The sequence below is a fragment of the Chaetodon trifascialis genome, chromosome 12, assembly GCF_039877785.1.
Source record: "Chaetodon trifascialis isolate fChaTrf1 chromosome 12, fChaTrf1.hap1, whole genome shotgun sequence".
NCBI classification, from domain to species: Eukaryota; Metazoa; Chordata; class Actinopteri; order Chaetodontiformes; family Chaetodontidae; genus Chaetodon; species Chaetodon trifascialis.
Window position 1 is genome coordinate 10,303,372 of NC_092067.1, and position 25,832 is coordinate 10,329,203.

The 25,832-nt window shown below is 42.4% G+C and overlaps 1 protein-coding gene across 4 annotated transcripts in view; it reads left to right on the plus strand.

Annotated features, from left to right (window-relative positions):
* The window catches only part of il1rapl1a (interleukin 1 receptor accessory protein-like 1a), a 161,820-nt gene that overhangs the window by 45,815 nt on the left and 90,173 nt on the right, over window positions 1-25,832 (plus strand). For all 4 annotated transcript variants that reach the window (XM_070975557.1, XM_070975555.1, XM_070975556.1 and 1 more), the window contains exons 3-4: window positions 18,671-18,956; window positions 25,505-25,691. In XM_070975557.1, coding sequence (XP_070831658.1) covers window positions 18,671-18,956; window positions 25,505-25,691 — 473 coding nt within the window. The remainder of the gene's footprint in view (window positions 1-18,670; window positions 18,957-25,504; window positions 25,692-25,832) is intronic.

Here is a 25,832-nt window from a genome sequence, read left to right on the forward strand (position 1 = left end):
TTGCTTAATGTGTTCTGATGAGTGCACTCCCCTGTTCTCTCATGCACACACACACACACACACACACACACACACACACACACACACACACACACACACACACACACACACACACACACACACACACACACACACACACACGTGGTGGTGACTGCATGGTAATGATACCATGGAAATATAAATGGAGAGAGGCCAGGATGTGTTTGGAAGATGACCAAGCAAATCTAGAGCTTTTAATTGCCATCATCCATTTCTGAATACACACACACATGCATCATACATACAAATGACAGCTTACTTTAAAGACGTCTTTTGTACTTTACACTGTCTGTACTAAAAAGCCAATATCAGTATAAAGTTGTGTTCAAACACAAGTGTAACTTGTCACTGTAATAGCTCATGAATAATGGAGGCCGCCCTCGTGTTCACACTGTACCATGTACAAATTTGCATATGAGATTAGTGAAAGCTGCTTGACCTCTAACCAAGGGCATGATGGGTGGTGGAAGGATGTGATGTGGGAGATGAAGCTCTAAAATACGAGTCAATTTCCTGCGGGGCTTATCAGAGCTGTTTGACTGGCGTGTGAGCAGCGAGCGGCCGTCAGTTGTCAGGATTTAAACTTAGGGAGGAAATGAGACACTGGGGTATGCTCTGAATATCCTACAATGATAGGATAAAAGTGAAAGCGCAAGAGAGAGAGAGAGGATAGAAAACCCATATGCCAACACTTAATATTTCTGGAGAAAGGAATGCATGCTTCAGTGGTATGGTTAATATTTGCAAATAATCTAAATACAAGTAGAGAGCTAATCTGTAGTTCCTCTCAGATGGAGCAGTATTAGTGCACAGCCTTCCCTGGTGTGTTTTGAATAGATCCAGTACTTCACTGACTGGAGTGGCTGCATCAGACTGTCTGGATGACAGACACATCTTCCTCCCTTCATTAATCTCCATTTAGTTCTGCACTAGAGAGGAGAGAGGGAGGGAGGAAGGGCAGCGAGGGAGCGTTGGACAGGGGAAAAGGGGGAAGAGCAAGATTAAAGATATGGCTGGCCATGAAATCGAAAAGGAGATGGAAGATGGGGGGAGCGGGAGAAAAGATGGAGAAAAAGAGGACGCGGGGAACCAGAAATGAATATTGAATGTGAAGCTATAGTTGCCAAGCAGACGAGTTAGGAAAGTGAGGGGAAAGAGAGAAAGGTGGGAGCACAGACGAGCTACGGAATATAGGTATAAATTGAAGAAAAATTGAGGCAGCAGAGAACGGCAGGAGGAGGGGAAAGGGAGCCTGCTGTTTGATCTTTAACAGGATTATTTCTTCCTGCTTTCCTTTTATTTATTTGATTTTTTTCCTCATATTTATTCATATTTAAATGTTGGCTACGCGCCAGCAGAAAACCATATCGAAGTTCTGGGCTGCACTGAGCCCACCCTGTGACTGTGCATCACCGATACACACACAGCTATAGTGGGTAATCCTAAAGGGATTTCTGTGGACCTCTGCAGCCCCGCAGTAGGCTTGGACGCAGGCAGGGCTGCAGCAGACTCGAGTTGTTATAGACTCAATATGGACTGTAGTTTTCTTTTGTTTTAACAACTTGACCTTTAGAAAATGATGTTTGACTATGTGACCATCTGTTTGCTTGCTCTATCTCTGTGTGTATGAGGGGATATGCGATCAACACGATCCATCATCGGTCCAAAACAAAGCCAAGGCCAGCCTGTGCTCTTACGATTATTTTGATTCCCTTATTAAAACCGAGGGGTTTGGGATTTGTCTGCTAGTTGGCCTCCAGGGTTGATAGAGCTTTTCCAGGCTCCTATTTGAGTGGGTCAAACCCTCATCTGAGTGGTAGGTGCTGGAGCCTGTGGTGGATATTGATTTGGTCTTTCTCTCAGATTATACAAGTCTGGCTCTGTTGATTGTCAATAAGGCCCTGATTGGAGGACAATACTTAATCTCTCTGGCCTGTAGCCCAAAGAAGATTTAGTTATCTCTATGTTTGCCTTTTTATTTTTGCTTGGTCTTGAAGCTGAATGGTTTAGGATACATATATCCCTTACTGATGTACTTATATCATATATAAGTACATTATAGCATGTCTGTGTATGCGTTTGTATGTGCATATGTTTAGTCTCAAAACCCTCTCATGTTGGATTTATAAAACCATTCCGGTCAATAAGCAGAAGCGGAAAGGATGCGCTCTGCCCTCTGTGTCACAACTGTGTGCTTCACAGACTCTGTCAGAGACTCAGTATATTCTGCTTCCTTTGAATATGTGAGCAGGCCGACACACATACATGTTAACACACACAGCCCCATGACCTATAGACATACATGAGAAGCCACTGGTGTACAGACATAGAGTGCAGATGTGCAAGAGCTTCACAGGTGCTGAGTCCATAAACCAGTTTTTAATGTGTGTGTGTGCGTGTGTGTGTGTGTGTGTGAGAGAGAGAGAGAGAGAGAGAGAGAGAGAGAGAGAGAGAGAGAGAGAGTGCGCGTGCACGTGTGTGTGAGTGCACCCTCCAACATACACTGGGGACTGTTGCCATTAGAGCAGTATTGTAGATTGTCTAGTGGGGCGCTCAGGGCCACAAAATGCAATTAGATTCTAGTATAAATTATTTATTTCCACAACACCTACTGTGCACCAGAGAGGAGCCTTTACCCACTGTGTGCTTAAATATGAATATAGTATATAAAGTGCATGCCTGAGAGAGCAGCAGATACAATTTCTCAGTGTGGGTTGGTGCACTGGCTCTGTGTGTCCGTGGGCACAGATGAGTGCATGCACATAAATATGAGGGCAGGGCATGCTAATACTGTAGATGACTGCTGGTTTTATTACTTTATTATATTTCTGAATTGAATGCATTATATAGCACTTCAAACGACTGGGGTCGAATTACACAGGGCCATGTGTGGCAATACATTTTTCTATATATTTGAAATTGATTTCACTTCCTCTTGTTGGATAGGTCTAAAGTAGGACTATGAAACTATGTTACACATTTACAAATAAATAAACAGTTTTGAATATTTCCATTTTATGTTGCTTCATGCTTCTCAAAGGAAACATTTATTTGACTGCTCCATGCTAAGATTTCACAGAGACTAGCTTGTGAACACAGTTGTGCAATTATCAGCTAAAGAGTCACATATTTCCCTCAGGAGTTGGTGGAGCCCAAATACAGAGCTAAAAGAGAGGGAATATTGGACATTGACCAAGTGGCTAAAAACATGACTTCAAATGAATGATAATGTTGCTCTGTAACTGCTTGATGTGTAAACCGTTTACGAACAAATTTAACATCGAAGGTGATGAAATGACAGTGTTGTTTTCACAACTTGTTTCTGCTGCCCCCAAGTGGTCAAATGAAGTAAGAATTTAATTTAATTTGGAATTTACAATGTAGCACATTTTACGTTCTTATATTGCTACTTTTCTGTAAATAAAGGATCCAAATATCTTACTTCTTCCACTACTGAATGCATATCTGTTTTCTTTTGTATGTGTCCATCTCCTTGTATTATTTGTCCTTAGTTGATTTATGTTGGGATTGAAATTAAACTCAGAAACCAAATGATGAATTTAGTTTGCCAGTTACTCTGTGTCCTAACCCCTAAGGGACAGGGATTAATGGATTGTGGCTTTTACTCCTCTGAAGCTGCCGTCCTCTTTGCTGTGGGCTGTAACAAGGACCATATAGCTGCCTCTTCGCACCTCTCCAGCATAGGCTGAAGTACCTCACCAGCCCTGGCTCATCAGGCTCTCGCGGTGATCTTTTGTGCCGGGCTCCGCAAAGTTCTCAAACTGGTGCTCGATTTTGAAAATATGTAAAGCGCAGAGACAGGTGAACCCTGACCGTGGGAAGCTTGCGAGAGATAGAGCCAGCAAGCTGCAAACTAGTTCTGCACTCTCACTGTGTCTCACCAACCATGTGTCTGTGTGTTTGTGTGGGTGGATGAGTGGGTGGAGGCCAAATGTTAAGGAATGTGCAGAATGGATAGTAGACGGTGAAACTCTGTAACATAGTCATTTAAATCATACTCACTCAGACCACAGGATGCAAACTTGGACACAGAGTTCTGAATATATAGATTTTCTGATCGACTTAAAAATCACAAGATCAATGAGAATTCTCCCATTTATGTCAGGAAGATGAGTTGAGGTGGACTTTTTAATATATAAATTTTTCCATCCAAAAGACATAAGCATGCAAGTACAGCATATATAATGTTTATATGCATGTGTGTATGTACAGTATTCATGTGTGTGTTTCTGGCCTGCACTGGGAGGATTACTGTAGATTTACAAGGCCTAGTAACAATGAGCAGACCCACCCCTGGGACCCATACTCAATCACTATCACAATGAAACGCTGCTAATTCCTATTTAAAGCTGCCGCACAGGCACTGCCCTCCCTGCTCTTCAGGCCGAGGAAGAGCAGGAAGCTCAGAGACGAGTGCAAGGAACAATCCAATCCGCCGTTATGTCAGTGTTATGTGTGTTGTGTCAGTATGATTTCTGTTGCTGAGTTCAGCTCCTCCGTCACCATAAATCACTCTTCTCCCATTGTTTCCTGGATGTTTATGAGGTGCCTTCATGAGACTAATGTGTGTGCCACTGGAGAGCAGTGCATGTTAGGATCTGTGTCATTTGTCTTAGATGTGCCCACCCAAAGGCGCTGTCCTCTCTAGCAGCGCTGCTTATTGGCGAATTGCTGAATAATTCAGCAGTTTCAGACGTAAAGGGGATTGCTTTAATTCCTGGCTAGCAGGTTAATGTCAGGAGTTTGCTGTTGCATTAAACGCAGGCAGTAATTTAGAATGTCAGCACAAGCATAGCACAGTGAATAAGCAGATGATGTTGTATGTATGGTTAGTGTGTTGCATTCATGCAAGAGGATGGCGTGTGTGTTTATTTTTCCACTCTGTGTTACTGCTGCATGTGCTTACTGTAGGTGTGCCCCAGTATGGTGTTATGAAAAACATACAGTAAAGTCGTAGAGTTGCAGTGTTGTGTTTTGTGCTGTTGCAGGCTGCTGCTGCTTCCCCTCCTGGCTCCTGCACAAGCACATTCATTTAGAGACGAGCTTTAATTGGACTCCGAATCAGGGACAGAAATCTCCAGTTGCATAAATATTTTAGAAGAATGCATCGGACAAGTCTGCCTATCTGACTGTTCTGTCGTCTTCATCTCTTTTGTTCTTCTCTTTCGCTTGCTCTCTCTTCCCCCTGTGCACGCATGCAAGTGCACCAAAGCATGCGCTTTCGGTATGAGCGTAAGCACACAAGCTGTGCAGGTTTCTGAGAAGCTGTAAAGCTTTTTTCTTTTTGCCATTCAGGGGGATGAATTATAGGCTCCAAAGCACTCCAGGAATCCATTTTACTTGTGCACTGGACGCACACTTGCATGAAAAAGCTGCCATGCAAACACACATGAACGTATACAGTGTCTTTAAACTGGGGCGCTGTCGTAATGGGGGTAATGATTTTTGCATTATTAATGATCCAGGCTTCATACTCATCTTAATTGAAAATGTTCTTTCATCTTCAGCACTCATTTATCGTCTCCCTCAATGCAAGTGGTGTAATACATATACTGTATATGGCACATATATGCTCATAGAACTCACACACACACACACGCACACACACACACGCGCACGCACACACACACACTGCTGTTCAGTGTTTCTTTCATTTTGTTTTTCAACTCTTATCTTCATATCTGCTCTTAAGCTGCCTACAACAAAGACACTGCTTGGGTATGAAAATTAGCTGATTGGAATGAGGTTGGTGGTGGTAGGGGGTGGATGAGGGTCAGGGGATGTTTGGATGAGAGGGGTTGAGCTTGAAGGGTGGGATTAAATGAGGGTCGAGTACAAGGGGATGAACAGAGGATCGAATGAGGATCGATGATGGGTATAAGCCGGAAGGTGTCATGGAAAGAAACCAAGGGAGTGAAACTCAGCGGGGGCATCATACTGGAGCTTCATCGTCCCCCCTGTAGTTCCTGTAATGGGGGGGGGGGGGGGGTGAGGAAGCAGAACCAGGGGCTTTTAGGGGAGGGGTGTAAGTAATAAGAGTAAGTTATCATATCAACACCATACTGTGTGTGCTGTAATGCACGTTCGTGGATGTGTGCGCTGCTAAACCGTGCTGTTGTCTGTGAGAGAAGCATCTCAGTGGTTTATCTTGTTACATAAGTGGTCATTCTCTGCGGATCCCTGACCTTGTTAACACACTGATAACACCTCAGAAACAGCAACAACAAAAGAGGGGAGCGGGAAAAAAAAGCGGAGAAGAAAACAAGATCTGCGGAGGAAATAGCGTCGGGTGAATGGATGAGGTGAAGCAGGTGAAATCATTTAAAACACCATATATAAACATAGGAGTTTCAACAGGACTCATTTGAGCTCTGTGTGCGTGTGTTTTATGGTCATGGGCATGGTGCCTGGGTCTAAGCCTAGGGCAGTAGTGTCATTAACTCCTCTGGCCCCGACTGTCACTCCCACTGGAGATGTCTCTTTACTGACTGGATGGATAGATGGGTCATTGCGTCCATCCCTCACCCACCCTCTCTCTCATTGTCAATTCTCCTGCTATCACCTTGATTTAGCATCACATTTCTTATTCGACCGTGGCTGTGATTTTATTTATTCAATAAGATGTGGGCTTTTATTTATTCAATATATTGGGTTCTACTCGTGGAAGAGGTCAGGGTAAAGTAAAGCACCAAACCCGGCAGGAAATCACATGTCTTATTCAGCCATGGACATGATTAACATTAGAAGTGGAGTCTTTCACTTTGCTTCCAATTACCAAGGCATCAAACCACCATATCATGTTTTAATAAAATGAGTTTAATTCCCAAAAATATAATTAACACACCACAAAAAAACAGCATTTTGTTCTCCAGACAAACAGATGGCAGAAACAAAAGTAACAAATATGGACATGCACAGCTTTTGCCATATATATAAAAACTGAATCGCTGAAAAGCTTGATGTCTCAGGTGAATGAATCACCTTTCATCAAAAAGACACCTTTTCATCAGAACACCTCGCATGTTAGATATCAGCACCACAGACAGCTCCAGGTATCAAGTCATAATGGAGCACAGATCTGAGTTAAAGGGCTGATTTGCAGGCATCGGCACAGTTAACCAGAACTCTGGTCCTAACCATCCATGCTGGTGTTTAACCCTGTTTCCTCTGTGTGTCCCTGTCTGCAGTTACATTGGTATTGTGGACCCCCTCGGGCCACAGACTGTAAATTGTGTGCCTGGTAATAGAGGTCATGAGAAATGCACGTTCTCAAACCCTGAGGATATAAAATCCAATGGCCCACTAAACTTTTGAGACGACAACTCAGTTTCAGGAAGCTTTTTCCTGAATGGGGGGCTCGATTTTTGTCTGGACTTGTCAATGCAGTCTGTTTACTGACAGCCTGTGTCTGCTAGAATCCTAAAAAGAACAGATTTTATCGAGTTCAGACATGGCCTGTCGATGGCGTCAGATGTTAAAAAAAAAACCCTTCCATGTGTTGTCCTGCAGGCCATGGACCAGATTTGTATTTTATCGTTAAATTTGGAGGACTTGTTGTGTGTGTTGGCCCACCATTTTCTGCGCAATACTGAATTCCCACTGTACCGCAGTCCTCGTCACTGCTAACTTTACTGTGGGCCTGAGGGTGTGGAGAGCCATGTGCTTCCCCCAATACATATGTAGCCACCAGCTGCTGCTTTTTACCAGACAGCCAACAGCTTCACCATGAGGGCTCTCTGTCTAGTTTTTTTGTATTTTAGTAACATAAGCAGGCCTTAGGGAATTACTTTTTGAAAGATGTGAAGTTTACAGAGACATCTGAAGCAAAATAGCCTATGTAAATTAATGAAAATAAGAATAATCCTCCCTATTCTAGCCTAGGTGTTGGGATTACCTGATTATTGAGAGCACAATTGAGTGTCTGTGAGTTGAATTTAATGCCCTTGTTTTGTCTCCTCCAGTCCTCCTCCTCCTCCTCTTTATTTTTTTTGTGTCTCAAACCGCGAGAGGGAAGAGGGAGAGGAGCATGGGTGATAATGACTTGTCAAATTAGAAGCGATGGAACCTGCAGCGAGTGTAAACACAATTCGGAATGTTCAGATGACATTTTCCAAGCTGTATTTCTACTGGGGGAGATTAGCGGAGTGACAGCACAGCCTGAATCTCATGGATCACAGCTGCACAATGGAGAGCGCAAACACACACACACACACACACACACACACACACACACACACAAAGACAGAGAGAGAAGAAATTACTGGCATTTTAATACTACACAGCAGACTGACACCTGCATACGCAAACATAGAGATTTCCCAACAGGAAAACACATGCGCTCACACACTTTGCATTTGGAGATCTTGTGATTTGAAATGCTTCGCTTCCTTCAGGCCTTTCTTCCCAGTCATGGTCCAAGGGGCTTGGCACAGCCAGTCAGGCTGTGTATGGATTCATGTCTATGTAGCCTGCTCACACCCTGCCAGCGTGATGGATGGTGTTCACACACAGCCTTGACTTTACAACTTATAGAGACTTTATTTGCATGTGTTCCCATCGCCAGTAAAACAGCACATGATGTAGGAGAGCTGTAGACTTTTCAGCTGTTAAGATATTAAAGGCTCCTGTTTCTTAGTGTTCTATTTTACGCATGGCCATCCTCCCCAGTACAGCAGTAGCCATGAACGGTGTTGCTCATTTCCCAACTTCGCCTATGAATAAAGAACCATTTACGATGAACAATGTCCCGGCCACCACGTCTCCCTCTATCCTGCCCCCACTATTCGAGAGATACTATTGAGAGTCCCGAGCGCATCAATTTGGGCCTCAAATGACTTTCCCCAGCTGGCCAAATCCTGACAAGCTTTCTGTTCTCCTTAAAAAGAGCCCTTTATCATCAAGAGAAAGGAAGAAAGGATGAGAGAGAGAGAGAGAGAGAGAGAGAGAGAGAGAGAGAGAGAGAGAGAGAGAGAGAGAGGGAGGAAGAGAGTAAAGTCAAAAAGCTAATGTCTCGGTGACACCCTTTCTCACACAACAGGGGAAATTTCTGTTCTATAACGGGTTCTGGTTAATTTGAAGTCAATTGGAGAGTTATTAAAAGGATCTGAGTGAGCTGTGCTGAACTTGGTCAAGGGCAACAAATTCACCCTGGTTTCTATATGAAACAATAGAAACAGGACTGTCACCTTCAGGCAAACTTGAAAGTTGGTACGATTTGCCTATAAACTAATTTCAATACTGTGTATGTCGGCTTACGGATTCCAGCCTGTTTTACTTTTTGTAGTTGCTTTAGCCTCTGATACATTTGCCTGCCTTCTGAACACCTGCTTAGAGTCTGTGGGTAAATCTTGTTGTTGAGGATTTGCTTCACTTTTATTAGGTATTGTTTTTGGTTTATCTCTCAAAGCCTCACATTGCCTTTGAAATTACTCTGCCAATATGTATGCAAATGGTAACATCTACTGCCAGAAATTAGATTTACTTCATTTCCCCATTGTTCCTGGATCCTGTCTGTAGTCCTCATGTGTAGGTTCAGTCATTTAATGCAACACTGTTGTGCATTAAAGCACAATTTACAGTGCATGCACTGCAAATGATGTCAGGAAAAAAAAGCAAGATGCAGATAAAGAGAAACTGATTTAATTCAGGATACAGCAGGATATGATGAGTGTACTGTACTAATGTTAACACACACAGGCATATGGCCAGGATGTGGGATAATGGCCTGAACTTACGGGAATAGGGAGTGATCAGCTATTCATTTTCTTTGAGTTATTTTGATGCTTTGTTGGACTTTCCACATAATTTACAAGCACAACATGCACAACAGCAACAACAGAAAGCAATGCAATAGATATGACATAAAGGGAAGAGGAGGAAAAGACACAGCCATTTGAGCATAGCAGCCATTATAGGAGACATTAAGTAGGTTCATTATCATACATTTACTCATTACCAACGTCCCGAGGAGTGGTGGCCATCTTAGTCCATGCTTGTAGATGGTTGGGGCAGGCCTTATTTAACCTGCAGCAATGTTTACAGCCTTCCTGGAAGTAGAAAGCCAGTGTCACCAAATGTTTAAATAAGAGCTACACCAAGACCATATGACAGATTCCCCCAAAAGAAGAAAAGAGCATCCTTGATTCCTCTGATTAAGTGTGAAAGACTCGTTGTTGCAGACACAGAGTCTGGAACATAATCAAATTGTAGTAAATCAGCCAGAGTGGAATAAACACATTTGCAAAAGATTGAGGTAATAGGACACTTCTAAAACATGCACAAAAGTGTCTGCACGAATGTTTCAGTCGACAAACACTTTAACATTAAGTTAGAAGTTAACTTTAATGACTTTGTAATTCCTATCAGTATTTTTTGTTTTACTTCTGTTTAGGGGATAATCGTGCTCTAAGTTTTGAAACTGCAGGTGCTATAATTTGGAGGATTTGAAGTGATGTGAACAGGAATTTCAGGAAATTGGAAAAGAATGTCAAATGAGCTATTTGCATTTTGCAGTATAGGGAGGGATGCACAGACAGCTATCACTGGGTCATTTCTTTCGTCTTTTTTGTATGATTTCTAAGCAACTTCAGGGACGTTTATTCACGATGTACATCAGAGTTTATCCTCAGGAAGTGTAAGTCACTCTGAATCTAAAACTGTGTGTATCATGTCCGTGTGTTATGACCCGGAGAAGGAGTAGGATTTTGACACAAATTGCAGCAATTGGGCTCTACAGGATTTAAAATACCTTAATGGCCTCCATGAGCTGTTTGCCAAACTGCAATAACTCGTCCTGTTGTTTTTAGAACACCACCACAAAACTCTCCGTTCCACCATACTCAGTGTCTCGCCTCACGTCTCTCCCTGCCTGGCAGGAGAATATTTTCTGTGACCTATGATGGGAGAAGCTACGAAGAAAATTGAGCTGGAATCGACTACAAGGAGGTGAAGAGGCAACTTTATGCAAACAAAATGACGAGGCTGCAAAAGAACCAAATACAGGATAAATTACTCAATAATCAGCAGAAGAAGCCAGATTTGGGCGACGTTAACCATGGAGCTTATTCTGTGTGACATTGGGCCGTTCAGGTTGGGGTCTGTGCTGGTGGGTAGCTGTATGGCAGCAGGCCTGCCAGACATGCTGCGTGTTTGTTTTGCATATGCAGCCTTCACATCCCATCCCAGCTTCACTTGTCTCCGTCTCTCTTTCTGCTTCTCAGTCTGCTCTTCCAACCTTTAACTGAAACGATCTATGTATATACTTTTCCGCACTCTTGGTAGAGTTTAAACCTAGATGACATGGAAGCCTGGAATAGCGTGGTACATGTCTGCAGCTGGGCCTAAAGATGGCCAGTTGCCTGATCCATCTGTTCATTTTGTCAGAGGAAGATAACTCGACAACTATTTGCAAGATGATGTAAGATTGAGTACAGAATTTCATGCTTCACCAAAAAAAAAAAAAAAAAAAGACTGGTAGTACTGGCTCAGATGCTTTTTGTTTGTTTGCTTTATTTACTGGTGCAACCTTTGGTGCTGGGAAATTTTACAGATTCAGCAACATATTGACTGGTTTCTGTGAGGTAAATATTTGTGAAAGAAAACACTGCTACACACACAAAAGGAAGAAAATATTAACACCATGATGACAATACCAGATGTGTGATTTGGGAGATTATTTAAAGTTAAATCTAGACGGAAAGACAAAAAGGAAAGTAGATTTATGCAAAGTAGAGCGCTTTTCTCTGTTTTTTGGACCAACACCAAAGGTAGTTTACTATCATCTTTAGAGAGAAATTATCAGTATTGGTCTACATTTGCATATAAATGAGCAATGGTGAACTGTCAGTGAGAGATAATGATTCCGAAACAGAGAAATATGGAGTGGCACAGCACCGAAGGAGAGATTAAGAAGACAGATGTCATGTCATTTAGTTAGTCATACAAGAGAACAAGTGAGTGCTAAGTACAAACATACACAGCCCTGCATCAGTGAAAGATATATTGTATAATACATGTATACATAATTCATCTTGTTAGGAATTGCAAAGATAACCTTTAAGCTTATGTAGGTTCTGACTTGAAAAACTAATAAATTAAAGATTGTTTGGGATTTTTCCACTCACATGCAGAAATTCTCGAGTGTTATTGTTAATTCAGGCCATGTCAGTTCCTGTTAAAGTGGATGCTGGCCCCCACTGGACCAGAGGAAGACCAACTAGGACCAGAACAAAGCCAGGCTACATTAACTGGGGCTGTTTGTTGTGAATCCCAGACAACAAAGATGGATGACGCAGAAGCTTATTTTCCTTATCAGGTTGTAGTTTGCTGAATCTTTCAGCGAATGGCATTTCAACTTCAAAGGCCTGGGTCTGTAACTGAGCTCACACAAGTCAATTTTTTCCATCTGAACTGAAGCATTTGACAGTTACCATGGAAGTATTCACACAAATGGATCTGATATCATGTTCTGTTCATACGCTTCATGATTGGCATTAAGAACGATTATTTTCATGAGCTTCATAACAAGTTTTTCAAGCAACAAGACTAGAACTAGGCAGAGGCAGAGCGCTGATTGCATTAGCTGATTGGCATCAGCTGTTTTGTTCATGCTTCATAATCATTGTCTCATTCACAGCTGTGGCTATCAGCTGACTTGTAACACCCAATCAGCTTCATGTGGGTGTACAGCGTGACAATTAAAACCTGACACTGCCAACGCTGTTCCTCCTCCTTATGTGCGATATTTTTTGGTATTGTTGATTACACTGAGATATAATGTTCATGAAAGTGTTCATGTCATAAAGGGGGAATTAATTCTCCCAGCAGAATCTTCGTTATTGATCCAATTCTTTGAGATCTTGATCAAAGGACAAAACATTTTTGGTTAAATCTGACTGTGTAGCCATTTGCTTAAAGTGGTCAATTCCTTAATTACAAGTCAGTCTCCATCCAAATATAACACAAACTTTAAGAAAATGAGAATTAATGTTATGTGAATATAAGAAGCTGAGCACATCGGCACAATTTCAGAAGAGGGTGTAAAGAGATGACGTAATTAACAGAGCGCCAGTCAGACCTCAAACAATGGAGAACCATGTGGAAAACATGCTGCAAATATGTTAAAGAATGCATATTAAAAAGCCTGGACAGTAAAAAGGTGGTTTGTCCATAAATTGCCATGGTATAGTTAAAGTAAACAGCCTTGTAAGCTGAGGACAGGTGGTGTCTCAAACCCCCTCCTGTATTTAGTGCCATAGTTGGCCTCATTGACGCCTCGTTCAAACCTTCTCTGTATAGGATACATACCTCATGATCATTAAAACCATGTTTGTTATGTTAAAAGTGTGTGAAATCTGCAGAATTCTGTCCTGGGGAGGTTGCTTGCCTCTTTTAAGACATGCATGGACAGGTCCTTGCACTCGTTGCTGCACCTGACCAAATGTACGATGTTACTCTTTTTTGGGAATCCGATCCTTTGGATGGACCAAATTCTGTTTTAATGTGTTCATGGCTTTAAAATCCACAGGGATGTTGTCCTTGGACAAAACCTTTCAGACCTTTTCAGAAATTCCAGCTTCTTATAGACAAGATGATTTTGTTGGTCACTGGGACACATCTTCCCGGGTTTCCTGTGTGTTTTGATGAAGGCCCACTCTATGTAATGTGATTAAGTTCCCTCTCTCATCTCAGGTGATATGCTGATCATGTGACTTTTTTGTGTGTATTGAGTGACTTCTTGTGACTTTACAACTGATGAAGATGTTTAGATGATGATTTTTAACACTTCACGTGTTCCAAGCTTTAATACGTAGACATGATAGAAAAATGGCATTTGTGGTTATTCATCTATTAATTTGACGAGCGCTCCAGTCTCCTCATCCATCCACACTTACTGTACCTGATGTTTTCGCCTGCTGCTGCTTTTCATCTCTTCGGTGGAGGGGCAGCTTGAGTAATGTTTACATCAAATGTTTCTTGCACGGCATGATTTATTTACCATGTCCATCGCACTCAAATTCAATATTCGTACAGAAACATGTTGATGGAAACACATTTAAAGTAACATGGAATTCACCCAGGTGAGATGTGTGAACACCTCCCTCTATTTTGAGGCCATCAAGTTCCAGTCTGAAAGAAGCACTCACTGTTGAACTGTCAGCTAAATACCAGTGATTTACAGAGACAATTGGGATTGCACCACTCCATGACTCAGGTTGTAGACAACTGTACTGATCTTTTATTACCTTGAGACCTAAAGTAGAGAGAAAATGATGGAATTAAGCTAATGAGCCTAACATAGCCAACAGTGATTCAGTACCGGAGCCTAATGAGACTGATGCAACAATATTTTGTTGTACTCTGTATGTCCATCTATCACATGTTATCTCAGTACAAGGACCTACAACAGTAACATGTGCAGCACAGGAGAATAATATGCAGTTTGCAGAAAGATTATAGGGAGTGTTTTTATCTTTTCCCAGGGCTTACTAGTGCAGTGAACCGTTTACTATAGATTCTGCACAATTACCTTGAGGGGTGAGCACAGCTCTCAGCCACAGTACCTACACTTGTGGAGCCAGAAAACCATGGAGATCTATTGTACATAATTAGCCTTTTTCAACATTACATAGGTGAATTTCCATTGTGGGTCACTTCTATGCCTCTGGGGTTATTGGTTATACAAGCTGTTTGTTGTGTAAGGTAATGATCTGTTTCATACATACACACAATGCATTCTGCAGTATACTGAAAGAAGGAATTATTCGTAACTGTTCTAAACATCAGTTAGAAATCACCAAACAGGCCATGGAGGAGTTAAAATATCAACGCCAGGCCAGGGGGAAGGAGTCGCTGGACAGGGAGATAAGGAATCATGTGTGTGGAGGGGGCGTAAACTGAGGAGGAGAGAAAGAGAATGAGAGCGATAGAAAGTTATTAAGAGTCCTTATCCACATATCATCAAATGTCTGCCTTGCCTGCGAGAACCCCGCCGCCCACCCAACATCTGATAATTACACTTCATTAGGGGAGCAGGTAGTGATGAGAGAAGAGAGGCCGGCTACCGAGGGCGACATGAGATCCAGTGAGAGACATGGAAGTAGGAAGGCGAGGCACACTCGAATTACGTGCTGTTTTGAAAGGATAATGGGAATTTGATTATGGAGGAAAGAAAAACAGGAGTTGGTGCAGGTGACACGTAGGTCACTCTGTGATTGTGTGTGTTCGCCGGTTGGGCTGTTGTGAGTGTTTATGCATGAATGTGGATAAATTTACAGCAGCTCAGGGGTCCGCATTTATTGCCTTGGTAAGATGGACAGGTCCACCTTGGCGCAGAGTGTGACAAGGCTTCTGTGACACACACACGCGCGCGCACACACACACACACACAGATCCTGTAGCTTGACATTCCACCGCTTGCTAATTCTTTGCACCAGCCATACCTATGCCCTCTTCGCACCGTGTGATGTAGCAGTGTTAGAGCATCAGCAGCAGAGTAAAGGAGTGCTGCAGCTTACAGTGCTGCAGTCAGATTCGCTGGAGGAGAGGCCAGTTTCCCTCAGTCATGTGGGAATATGTCTATATGGAAACATCCTTTACAGTATGTTACAGATGTCCCAGGGGTGCATCAAGGAAAAGTGAGAGATTCTGTATTTGTGCGAGTAGATGTGTAAGTGCTGTCAGCAGAGAGAGAGTGAGAGGTGAGGACTGCAGTATTCCTCCAGCGGGAAGCATCGATTTTCCGGCCCCAGCGTGGGGATGTGGGAAATGTCAGCCTCTAATTGAGTTGATAAAACCGTTTTGAGTTTCAGACATAAATATGGTTTCCACCACAAAAGGCCACTGCATTAGACAATTCCCATTGGGAGGTCCACGAGGAATGAAAGGTCTCCTCGTCTGTTTTTACATCTGCATGTCCTTATGCATTGGGAGTTTGTTTCTTGGACTGCACACGTCTGCAGATCTGCACGGTGAAAGCAGATGACAGGCACGCCGCTACTGGACAAAATGTTTTGTTTCATTGTGAATCAGGATACGGGCTCGTTAGAATAAACAGTTTTTGTTGAGGCATGGAGGCCAGAAATGGAGAGCGTGAGAGAGAGAGGCAGAGGTCATATCCATTAGCGGTGTAGAGGGTGAATAAAGTAAAGGCTGAATGAAGCCTCCGCTGTCCCTGCTGATTAGCAGATTGATATGCAGTGAGAACAGAGGACTCACCTGCTGCCTTCAATGGAAATTCACTCTAATGTCAGAGGAGGAATAGTCTGTCTGTGGTGTAGTTTTTCTGTGATGATTAGCTCATATTTTATCCTGAACGTTCACAGCAGAGAGATGCACAACATGGACGTGAATCCTGCTGTTGCTGAAGTAATAATGCAAAAGATTTTTTTTTCCATGCTTTTAGTTGATCATTTAATCATATAGCTCAATAATGAAAAAATACAGCTCGTCTCCCAGACTCAAAGGTTCTATATGTGAGATTTTGCACATTAATATAGCAGCAAACAACTTTTTGTTATGTAAAGATATTGTGGTGTAATGTGGAGAACAGCCTCCCACACAATGTTATAAAGATAAAAAACAAATCATCAAACTTTAGCCACATAAAGCATATTTTACTTCTTTTAGGTAGCTAGCATTAGCAGCATAGCTAGCAAGCCAATGATTATGTTACATGGACTTTTAGGTTACTCTGCAGATTATAGTAATAGCTAGAACTTTATAAAATAAATAACTCTATACTGTAAAAATCAGCAGTCCTACCAGCAAAATAATTGGCAAAATGTACATCTCCTTCCTTGCTTAGTGTTCCTCATCACTTGGCACTGTTCACAAAAGGGGTAACTTTATTCTGTGGTTTACCTCGCTGTGTGTTCAGGGGCCCTTTTATTGCTGAGAAAGCGAAGGGAGGGTAGCAGATGTGGCCAACCCATCCATTTGTTGTTGTCTGAGATGCTGGTGCTCCGCTGTGGCTGAAAATATCATATGTAGCTCCTTTACATTTTTAATAGCGTTCATCATAAGAAGCTCGACAGTTGTATAAAAGTTTAAAGTTAGCAGGAGTGCTTGTGAACATGTATGAGACTGCACATGTGCATGTTTGCTTCTATAGGGGACCTGCTCTCATTATTAGGAGTGATAATTAGACAGGGTTTCACACATTGCGCCCTGCACAGACGCATGCACTTACACACACACACATGCATACCCCCCCACACACACCCACACACACTTTCTGCTTCTGTCACATTCATGCATAAGCACACACACATTTGTGGCTAAGTCTACTGGTAATTAACAGACATAATTAGGCAGACAACCATTCATATAGGGAATGCACACTCATGCAAACACGCACAAGGACACACATTACTTCCCTGGTAATTAAGAGTATTAATTACAAGCATAGCTGTCCCTGTGAGGCTCTGTATCACTCACAGACTGGCACACAGCAGGGTTCTTATTACTTTATCTCATCACACCATCACCACGTCTCTCTCTCTCCCTCTCTCTCTCAGTCTATCTGGTTACACATGCCCTAATACACACCTGCCAGATAAACAAATGGTAGCTAATTAGTCAGAGACTGATAGCTGGCCATAGGTTAACCTCCAGTAGCTTGGGAATTGAGAGAGATCTGCACGCTAGGACTAGAACAGACCAGTGTGCCTGAGGGGCTGTGTCTGTGATTTTTGTCAAATGCCCTTTCAGCTGCTGGACCCTACACATATACATTCCAGAAATTAGGCTGTGAGATGCAGTTCCCATTTATATTGCACGTGTTATCTTGTGATTTTATCTGTAAAACGAGCTAACCTACTTTTACTGTACTATGCAACCTAAGCTTGATGGACATGTAGGCCAAACTCTCAAGTTAGGGTAGAATATCTTCAGTGAGTGGCATGCAGTGCATAGACAGACAGGCTGAGCTAGCCTGTTAGCTTCCTACAAAAACTGTGACAAAGAGCCTTAGGAGAAATGTCTGTCCATAGAAATGTTAGACAAAGAGCACACCTTGGATCAAGAGCTTGAGGCGTATTCCCAGTTAATGAACTCGGCTTGCACTCTTTGGCACCGGAGCTGTGGCGCACCCTCAGCACTTGGCGGAGCCTGACATCATTTATGGAGATATTTTACAGTTCGTTCCGAAATTTCACAGTGGTTGCGTGTTTAGATATTGCAGAATGGCGTCTTAGCTGTCTCTGCAGAGGCCGAGGTGGCACACATGCCCTGAATGTGCGAGCAGCGTCAAGGAAGCAGGAGAGGAGAGGAGGTTGTCAAGCACAGGCATTGCTCAGCAAAAGGATACATACATACTGTACAGAGCTTAATGTTCCATTACCAATAAAGCTATTTAAGTGAAGGCTCTCTAATAAGTAAGAAGAGGATTATTGTGGGTGGTTTATGACTAGTAATCTTCATCCCTCTCATATGTTCTTGAAAGTAACGTGAAGATGTATAATACTTCTGTATTGTTTTGCTGTAAATTTTACGTGCTGTTATCACACTGGAACCAATTCTGCCTGTGCTCATATATCGTATTATTTCTTAATAATTTATTTTACACACACCCCAGTAATGTGTTGATGTATGTCTCTCTGTCTGTCTATAGTGGACGGCTGTACAGATTGGTCGGTGGACTACCTTAAGTACCGAGTGCTGCAGGGTGAGCCGGTGCGGCTGAAGTGCGCTCTGTTCTATGGTTACATCCGGGCCAACTACAGCCAGGCGCAGAGCGTGGGCCTCAGCCTCATGTGGTACCGCAGCTCTGGCCTGGGCCACAGTGACTTCGAGGAGCCCATCTCTTTCGACGGCATACATATGAGCAAGGAGGAGGATGCCATCTGGTTCAGACCTGCTGACCTACAGGACGCCGGCCTCTACTCCTGCGTCTTACGGTAGGAGAATGCCGGGAATGATGCATTTAAAAGTCCACTTTAACAAGTGATCTCATTTTGAATTTCTGTTTTTCTGCAAGATATAGATCAGCGATTTGGGAAAAGGCTTGCTTGCTTTCTTGCCAAGACTTAGATAAGAAGATTAACACAACTCATATGTCTGTGCATTAAGTATTGAGCTGAAACCTGAAGCCAGCTAGCACAGCTCTCTTCAAAGTCTTTAAATATGACTACCAACAACTCTAAGACCTACTAATTAACACGTTGTATGACCCTTTAATCCAGACACACAAAGAAATTGTGGTTTACGGCAGAGTTACGTGCTATAACATACTGGTTACCCCTGCTTCCTCTGTATATGCTAAGCTAAGCCTCTTGCTGTCTGGCGATGAGAGTAGTCTTGATCTTTTCACTTAACTTCTGCATAGAAAACAAAAAAGCATATTTCCCCAAATTTTGAACTATTCCCTTCAATCGTGGAAATCATGTCTGCATCCTCAAAGCAGACATAGAGTAAGTTAATAGCAAAATTCACCCATGACTGATGATTTATTAAAACAAAAACTTTTGTATTACATGAAAAATTCTTGGGTATACTGTCTTTGTGTTTTGTGCATGTGTGTGTTTGTGTTTGTGTGTGTCAGAGAGAGAGCGAGAGAGAGTCAGAGTCAGTGAACTGTAAGCCATGTGAAGTGTGGGAGGGGGAGATATATAGACAAAGAGAGATAGCTGAATACAAACACAAGCAAAAACACAAACATGCACAAACACACACACTTTAGTGGGCCGTTACAGAGAGACTCTTCCTAATACAAGATGCATAATTATGTGGCAGTAACTTATTAACCTTTACAGTGGAGAACATCCCTCAATTAACGCCTCATTGCAGCTCTTCATTTCAGAGAGTTTTTAATAAACCCAGTTAAAGGCCTCTTAAAGACCCAGAGAGGCTTGCAGGATACATTGAGTGTGACCGGGGGAGTGTGTTTGTGTGCAATGATACCCCAGCCTATACTTCATTTCATTACGGCACTCTGTAGGACTCATCTGGCACAAACACTTTCCAGTGTTGTCTCACTATAAATTAATATTATCTTTGATTATTGACTATTTTTTCTAACAAGCCTTTATTCCAGTTCAAATGTTTTGTTTGGAAGTTCAGAGCATACTGCAGCAGGACTGGTAGTTTACTGAAGTACTGTACTTAAGTACAATTTCAAGCTACTTTATACTTCTACTGTACTCCATTACATTTATTTGATAGCTTTATTTTCTCGATACTTTGCAGACTTAGTAATACTATATACAGTTATGACATCTCATTGTAGGTTAAGAGACCCAGCATTATATATAGTAGTTTAAATTTACTCAACCTTTACCAGCAGCCACTTTAAGGTTACATAAATGTTAAAAATGCAAATGTAAATCAGGTTTTATTGTCACATACAATCATACACACAGTACAAAGTAGTGAAATTTGATCTGTGCAATTAAGTCATCCCTGAGGAGCAGTGGGCAGCCACTGTGCGGCGCACAGGAACCAGCTCCAGCTCTGAGCCGGTGCCCTGGCCAAGGGCACTGACAAGAGAATTAACTTAATATATATGTTTTTGATGGAGGGGAAACCGGAGGAAACCCACACAAGCACAGGGAGGGAATGCAAACTGAAAGCCCTGCCCAGCCCACAGTGGAATGCAGGACCTTCTAGCTGCGAGGCTGTACAGTACTAACCACTGAGTTTCAGTGCACATGATGTGAAATGATTCTGAAATGGACAATTCTTTGTCATGAATACTGTTTTTTTGGGTTCTTTAAGGATATTTCAATGCTAAAACTTTTGTTCTGGAGATTTTGAATGCAGGACATTTACTTTTAACATGGTATTTGTACACTGTTGTATTGCCAGGGTCACTTAAATAAAAGATCTGAGTACTTCTTCCACTGCAAGCATACTGTGATTCTGTAGAGCGCTAGAGCTGTAAAAAAGTGCCCCCAGCCCTGTGTTACTCAGTCTGCTCGCGTTGTTCTGGGGAGATTTCAAACTTCTCTGATGCCCTAATCAAAACACTGTGAGAGATTTGCCTCTGAGCTGAAATCAATTGTCTTTTTGTTAGGGAGTAAGCTTTTGAGTCACACATTTTCGCACATATGACCCAAGCACTCTCCCCTAAAACTCCCTGCAGGCAAAGGGAGGAACAATATATCCTCATCTCCTCTTTGCCCAATTCGGATTTCATGCAGTATATGCAGTAGACCCTCATTTATAAACCTCAAACATCTGAATGACACCCCCACTGACACTACTGGGATGAACAAATACTACACAACTATCTGATTAAATAATTGAATCAGCGCCACATATTACCATCAAATATTGGATATATAAGCTTCATAAAGGTAGGCTTTATTGCAGGACTGATGTATTGATTTGTTATTCAAATTACCTAATATGTATCTACAATAATAAACTGGCAGATCACTGTGTATAGCAGCCCCAAATCATAATGAGTTACTCGTTTGTAAGAATGTCATCATTAATGCATGCAATTAAAAGCACATTATGTGCTGCCGGAACTGAACTGAACTGTATAGCACTTTAAAATGAGCATGCACAGTATGTGTCGCATTTTGAAAATGTTATTTCAATGTTAATGAGTGCAGAGACCTAATTCAGAGGCTTCAGTCACCTCAATTTTTACAGATTCACAATGGATTTTTGGGTTTAAAATTTTCAATAATGGTGAAACATCAGCCCTTTAATTGCAAGTAAAACATATTGAAACAAACCAGTAATGTGTATTCATTAGCACATATCATGCTACACTCCATACACCATGATAGTAAGAAAAAACAGGTCTAACACAAAACCACTTTCCACAGCACTGTCATTTTTTAATACACAAGGGTGTGAAAATCATCGCGTATACCTGAAGAACAAAGATACTCACCTCAGTGATGTCCTGCAGCCATTGTTAACAGTTGTTAGCCGCTCAGATTTGTGGGTTTTATTATTTTGCATCCTTGATATGTGAAATAATTGTTAATGTCTACGAAATGTCAAACATGCTAACTGATGCATTTTCTTTACCTTTATTTTGAAGTCAGTTCTCCTCTTAAAAAGTTCCATGTTTTTACCACAGTAGGGAAAACATGGATATCTATGGTTTTGTCAAAGGACCAGAGGTACTGCAGGAGCTAATGTGCACCACCTCGAAAATCCAACTTCATCCCAGGACTATGTGATGCACAGATATTTCTGACCACAACGTCACAGTCATCATGAAATCTTCACTACAGTGAATTTACTGTATTACAATTCAATCTGATCTTGATGTAAGAACCCTCAAATCAAAGCTGATAGTCGGTACTTTAAAGCCATAGCCATTGTTTCATTTCAAATCCAGTGCACTGGAGTACAAAAGCCAACGTAACAGAAAATGTGTCGCTGCCCTAATACCTTCTGATGGCACTGTGTATACGGCAGGATAGTTTCCAATTGCTCTGGGCATGTTGTGTACTATCTATAAATGTAGGTAAATCCCTCTGTGTTAAGTTCAGCTTTTCACTGAAGCCCTCCAGATGTTTTTCTCGGAAAGAGATATGGAAGAACACCGAAGTGTGTGTCGTTCAGTGCTGCATAAACGTGTGTATCTGCTATGGCATGTGCACGTGTGTGAATAGTTATCTTTGTCCTTCTCTGTCTGGAAATTTAAGTCTAATCGCCAGTTTTCATGTGAAGGTGAGTTCATTTACATAGCAATCTCCATGTGCTTTCTTTTGCTCTCCCTCTCTTTCACTCCTTTGCTCTTTCTCTGCCTTTCCCCTGCGTGTCACCTCACATAAGGTCCGTAACATCAATTCAGATCCATCAATCTTTCTGCCTCGCTCTATCTCTGACGCACACACTGCCACAGTCCCTCTGTGTTTCACCTGATCAATTATTTTATAATAATTCTAGTAATGAGTCTGTGTTCTGGAATGGGTCAAACCACTTGCATTTCCTTCCCATGATTGCATTATCCAACGTGTGGGATCATAATGTGTGGAGAATTACAGCTAACGTCAGCTGCAGATTAATATCCAAAGCAGCTACACTTGAATAGAATGTGACAGACGTGAAAGACACTGCAGGATGCATCGACCCCCGGCTGTCCATCAATCAAGCACCACCACTGACATCTTCCCACAATGCCACAGGGTGCCTGCTGTGAATATTTAACATGTAGAGATGTCTCCTGTTGGCTCCCTGGGGACTTTAATGGCTCAGGTGCACAACTGTGAGAGGTCATTTCTGATCATCATCCCATTACATCAACAAGCGGGGGGGGGACTTTGTAGGTACAAATTTGTCTACATGTGCGTGCATGTGTCCATGTGTGTTTGCTTGGTCGTATTTGCTCTTTAAGGAAATATATTATCCAAGTGTACTCTGTAAGCCCACAGCATCACATCTTCCCACTCTGTACTCTCTGGATACGAGGCATTGAGTCAATAATGTTGGATTTCAGCACCAAGAGGGCTTACCTCTGGTGCAATATCTTACATCTTACTTTTGTTTCCTACAGCATTTTCCAAATGCCCTTTTAGTCCTCTTCTGTGTTGTACGTAGAAGTATGCAGTATCTCTTTTTTTCCCATTCCAAGCGGCTATTCTGTTTCTGCATCACTATCTCTACCCACTCTTCCATGGCTGCATGTAGTCACATTTGTCTTTTAAGCATGTGTGTGTGTGTGTGTGTGTGTGTGTGTGTGTGTGTGTGTGTGTGTGTGTGTGTGTGTGTGTGTGTGTGTGTGTGTGTGTGTGTGTCTGCATCTGTGTTTTATGGTCCCAGGGGGTCAGAGGTGTTTATACGAGAGAGGTGACTCCCTTATTGCTTCCATAACCTGAGTAGATCATATGAAACCCTGTCATTTACAGTGAATGGGAGCATCTGGTGAGCTGTAAATGTAATGTAATGAAATGAAATGAAAGCCCATATGGCTGTACGCACAGCCTCCCATTCGACCGGCCGAGTGACTGACCGAGTCACATCACAGTCAGGCTGGGCCAGGCGGCAGGGGATAAAAGCACAGGCAGACATTATAAAAGCATGTGGGGTTTCAGTCTGGGACTGTTTTTATGGTTTCAATCAGGCCGCTTACTTCAAATTAAGGAAAACCCTAATGCTACAACTAATGATACTTTAGATTACAGTGTGCTCACAATTTTGTGGCAACAGGTTGGAGGCCTTCCCTCTGCCCATCCCTCTCCTTTAACTCTGATCCATGGCATTCTTCATGGTACATTGCCCAAAGTTCTTAATTAACTTTAGTACATCCAGAACTTTTGTGACCACATCACCCCTGTCCCAAAGCACCTCTACTGTTGCACAACAGTCCTCTTCACTAACAAAGCCCTACATGACCAGGCTGCCTGCGCTTCAGCATCACACTCCTTCCTGCAGCCTCCGTTACTCTGGCGCGCACCTCCTGTGCCCAACATCCAGGGCTAAGGACTGGAACCAGTGTAACAGGGCCTTCTCCATAGCTGCCCCTTCTTCTAATACTCCAAACACATCAGTGACCTCTTGCTATGTTCAAGAACTCATTTAAAACTCACCTTTTTTGGAAGTGCTCTAAACATTTGATTTAATGTCCAGTGCTACGTCATACTTTTACTGTATGTCATAACAACTTCACTGGTCTGCTTAGAGCCATGTCTTTAACCTCATTACTGATGCTTGAGATGGACTGAAACCTCATCACTCAACATTTTTGGCCAACCTCGCTAATGCTCTTCGGCCTAAATGTGACCAAATCCCTGCAGTGTGGCTTTAAAATCTTGCCAAAAGACTTGCAACAGCAAAGGTGTCCACTTACATTTCGCCATGTAGCGTGAGTTTTGCAGAGAACACCTTGTCACAGTCACTTTAGAGGAGGCGGGTGCAGTGGGATGGCATTGTGTCAGTGGTGATGGGTGCTGAAATGATGGTGCCTTTGATGATAATGATGATTTTGATGACATTAATAACACAGTAAGAGAGAGTGGGGGACATCCTTCTCTGCCAGCTAGTGTGCATTTGAGGTGAAGTGTGTTGATGGTTGCTGGGAGACGGGTGGGTGTGCAGTGGGGACTAACTCCTTGTGATGACCAAGCAGCTTTCCTTTCCGTCATGTAGTGAGGGCCCCCTCTGCATTTGTCTCTTCTCTGATTAGCATTCCCAGGCCCAGCTGACTCCCCCCATAAATCCATTAGTGGTCGTGAGTGTGAGTCATTGACTCGGTAAAGCTGCTGAACACATCGTTATTGCTAACCCCGAAACATAGGGGAGGGGAAGGGAGGCAGAGGGGGGATGGAAAAGGATAAAAATAACTGAAATGTTAGCAGAGGGAGCAAATTATAAAATTCCTCTTGTTTCAGTGTGAGTGGTAGCATCAATGTTATTGTCTTATTTTCCATAATGTAACATTGGTACTGTGATGTAGCAGTATGACATATGATAAAAATATGTTCTTAGTGAATTCCCAGCAAAGATGAATCTTAACCTCAGCATTGCTGTCTGCCCACAGGAACTCCACATACTGCATGAAGGTGTCCATGTCCCTGACTGTGGCGGAGAACGACACAAACCTGTGCTACAACTCCAACATGAGACTAAATGAGAAGGCCGAGCTCAGCAAGAGTAAAGACATCCTCTGTCCTGACATAGATGATTATGTTGAACCCGGCAAAGAGCCAGACATCATCTGGTATAAGGTGGGCTACTCAAACCAGCACATTTGTAATTATGTGATTATGTTTATCTGTTCGGCATTGTGATTTATGTATCATTTGTATACCTGCCTGAAGGTTCATTGTTATGTGGCAGGCAAAAGTAATAAGGAGGGAGTCGATGTT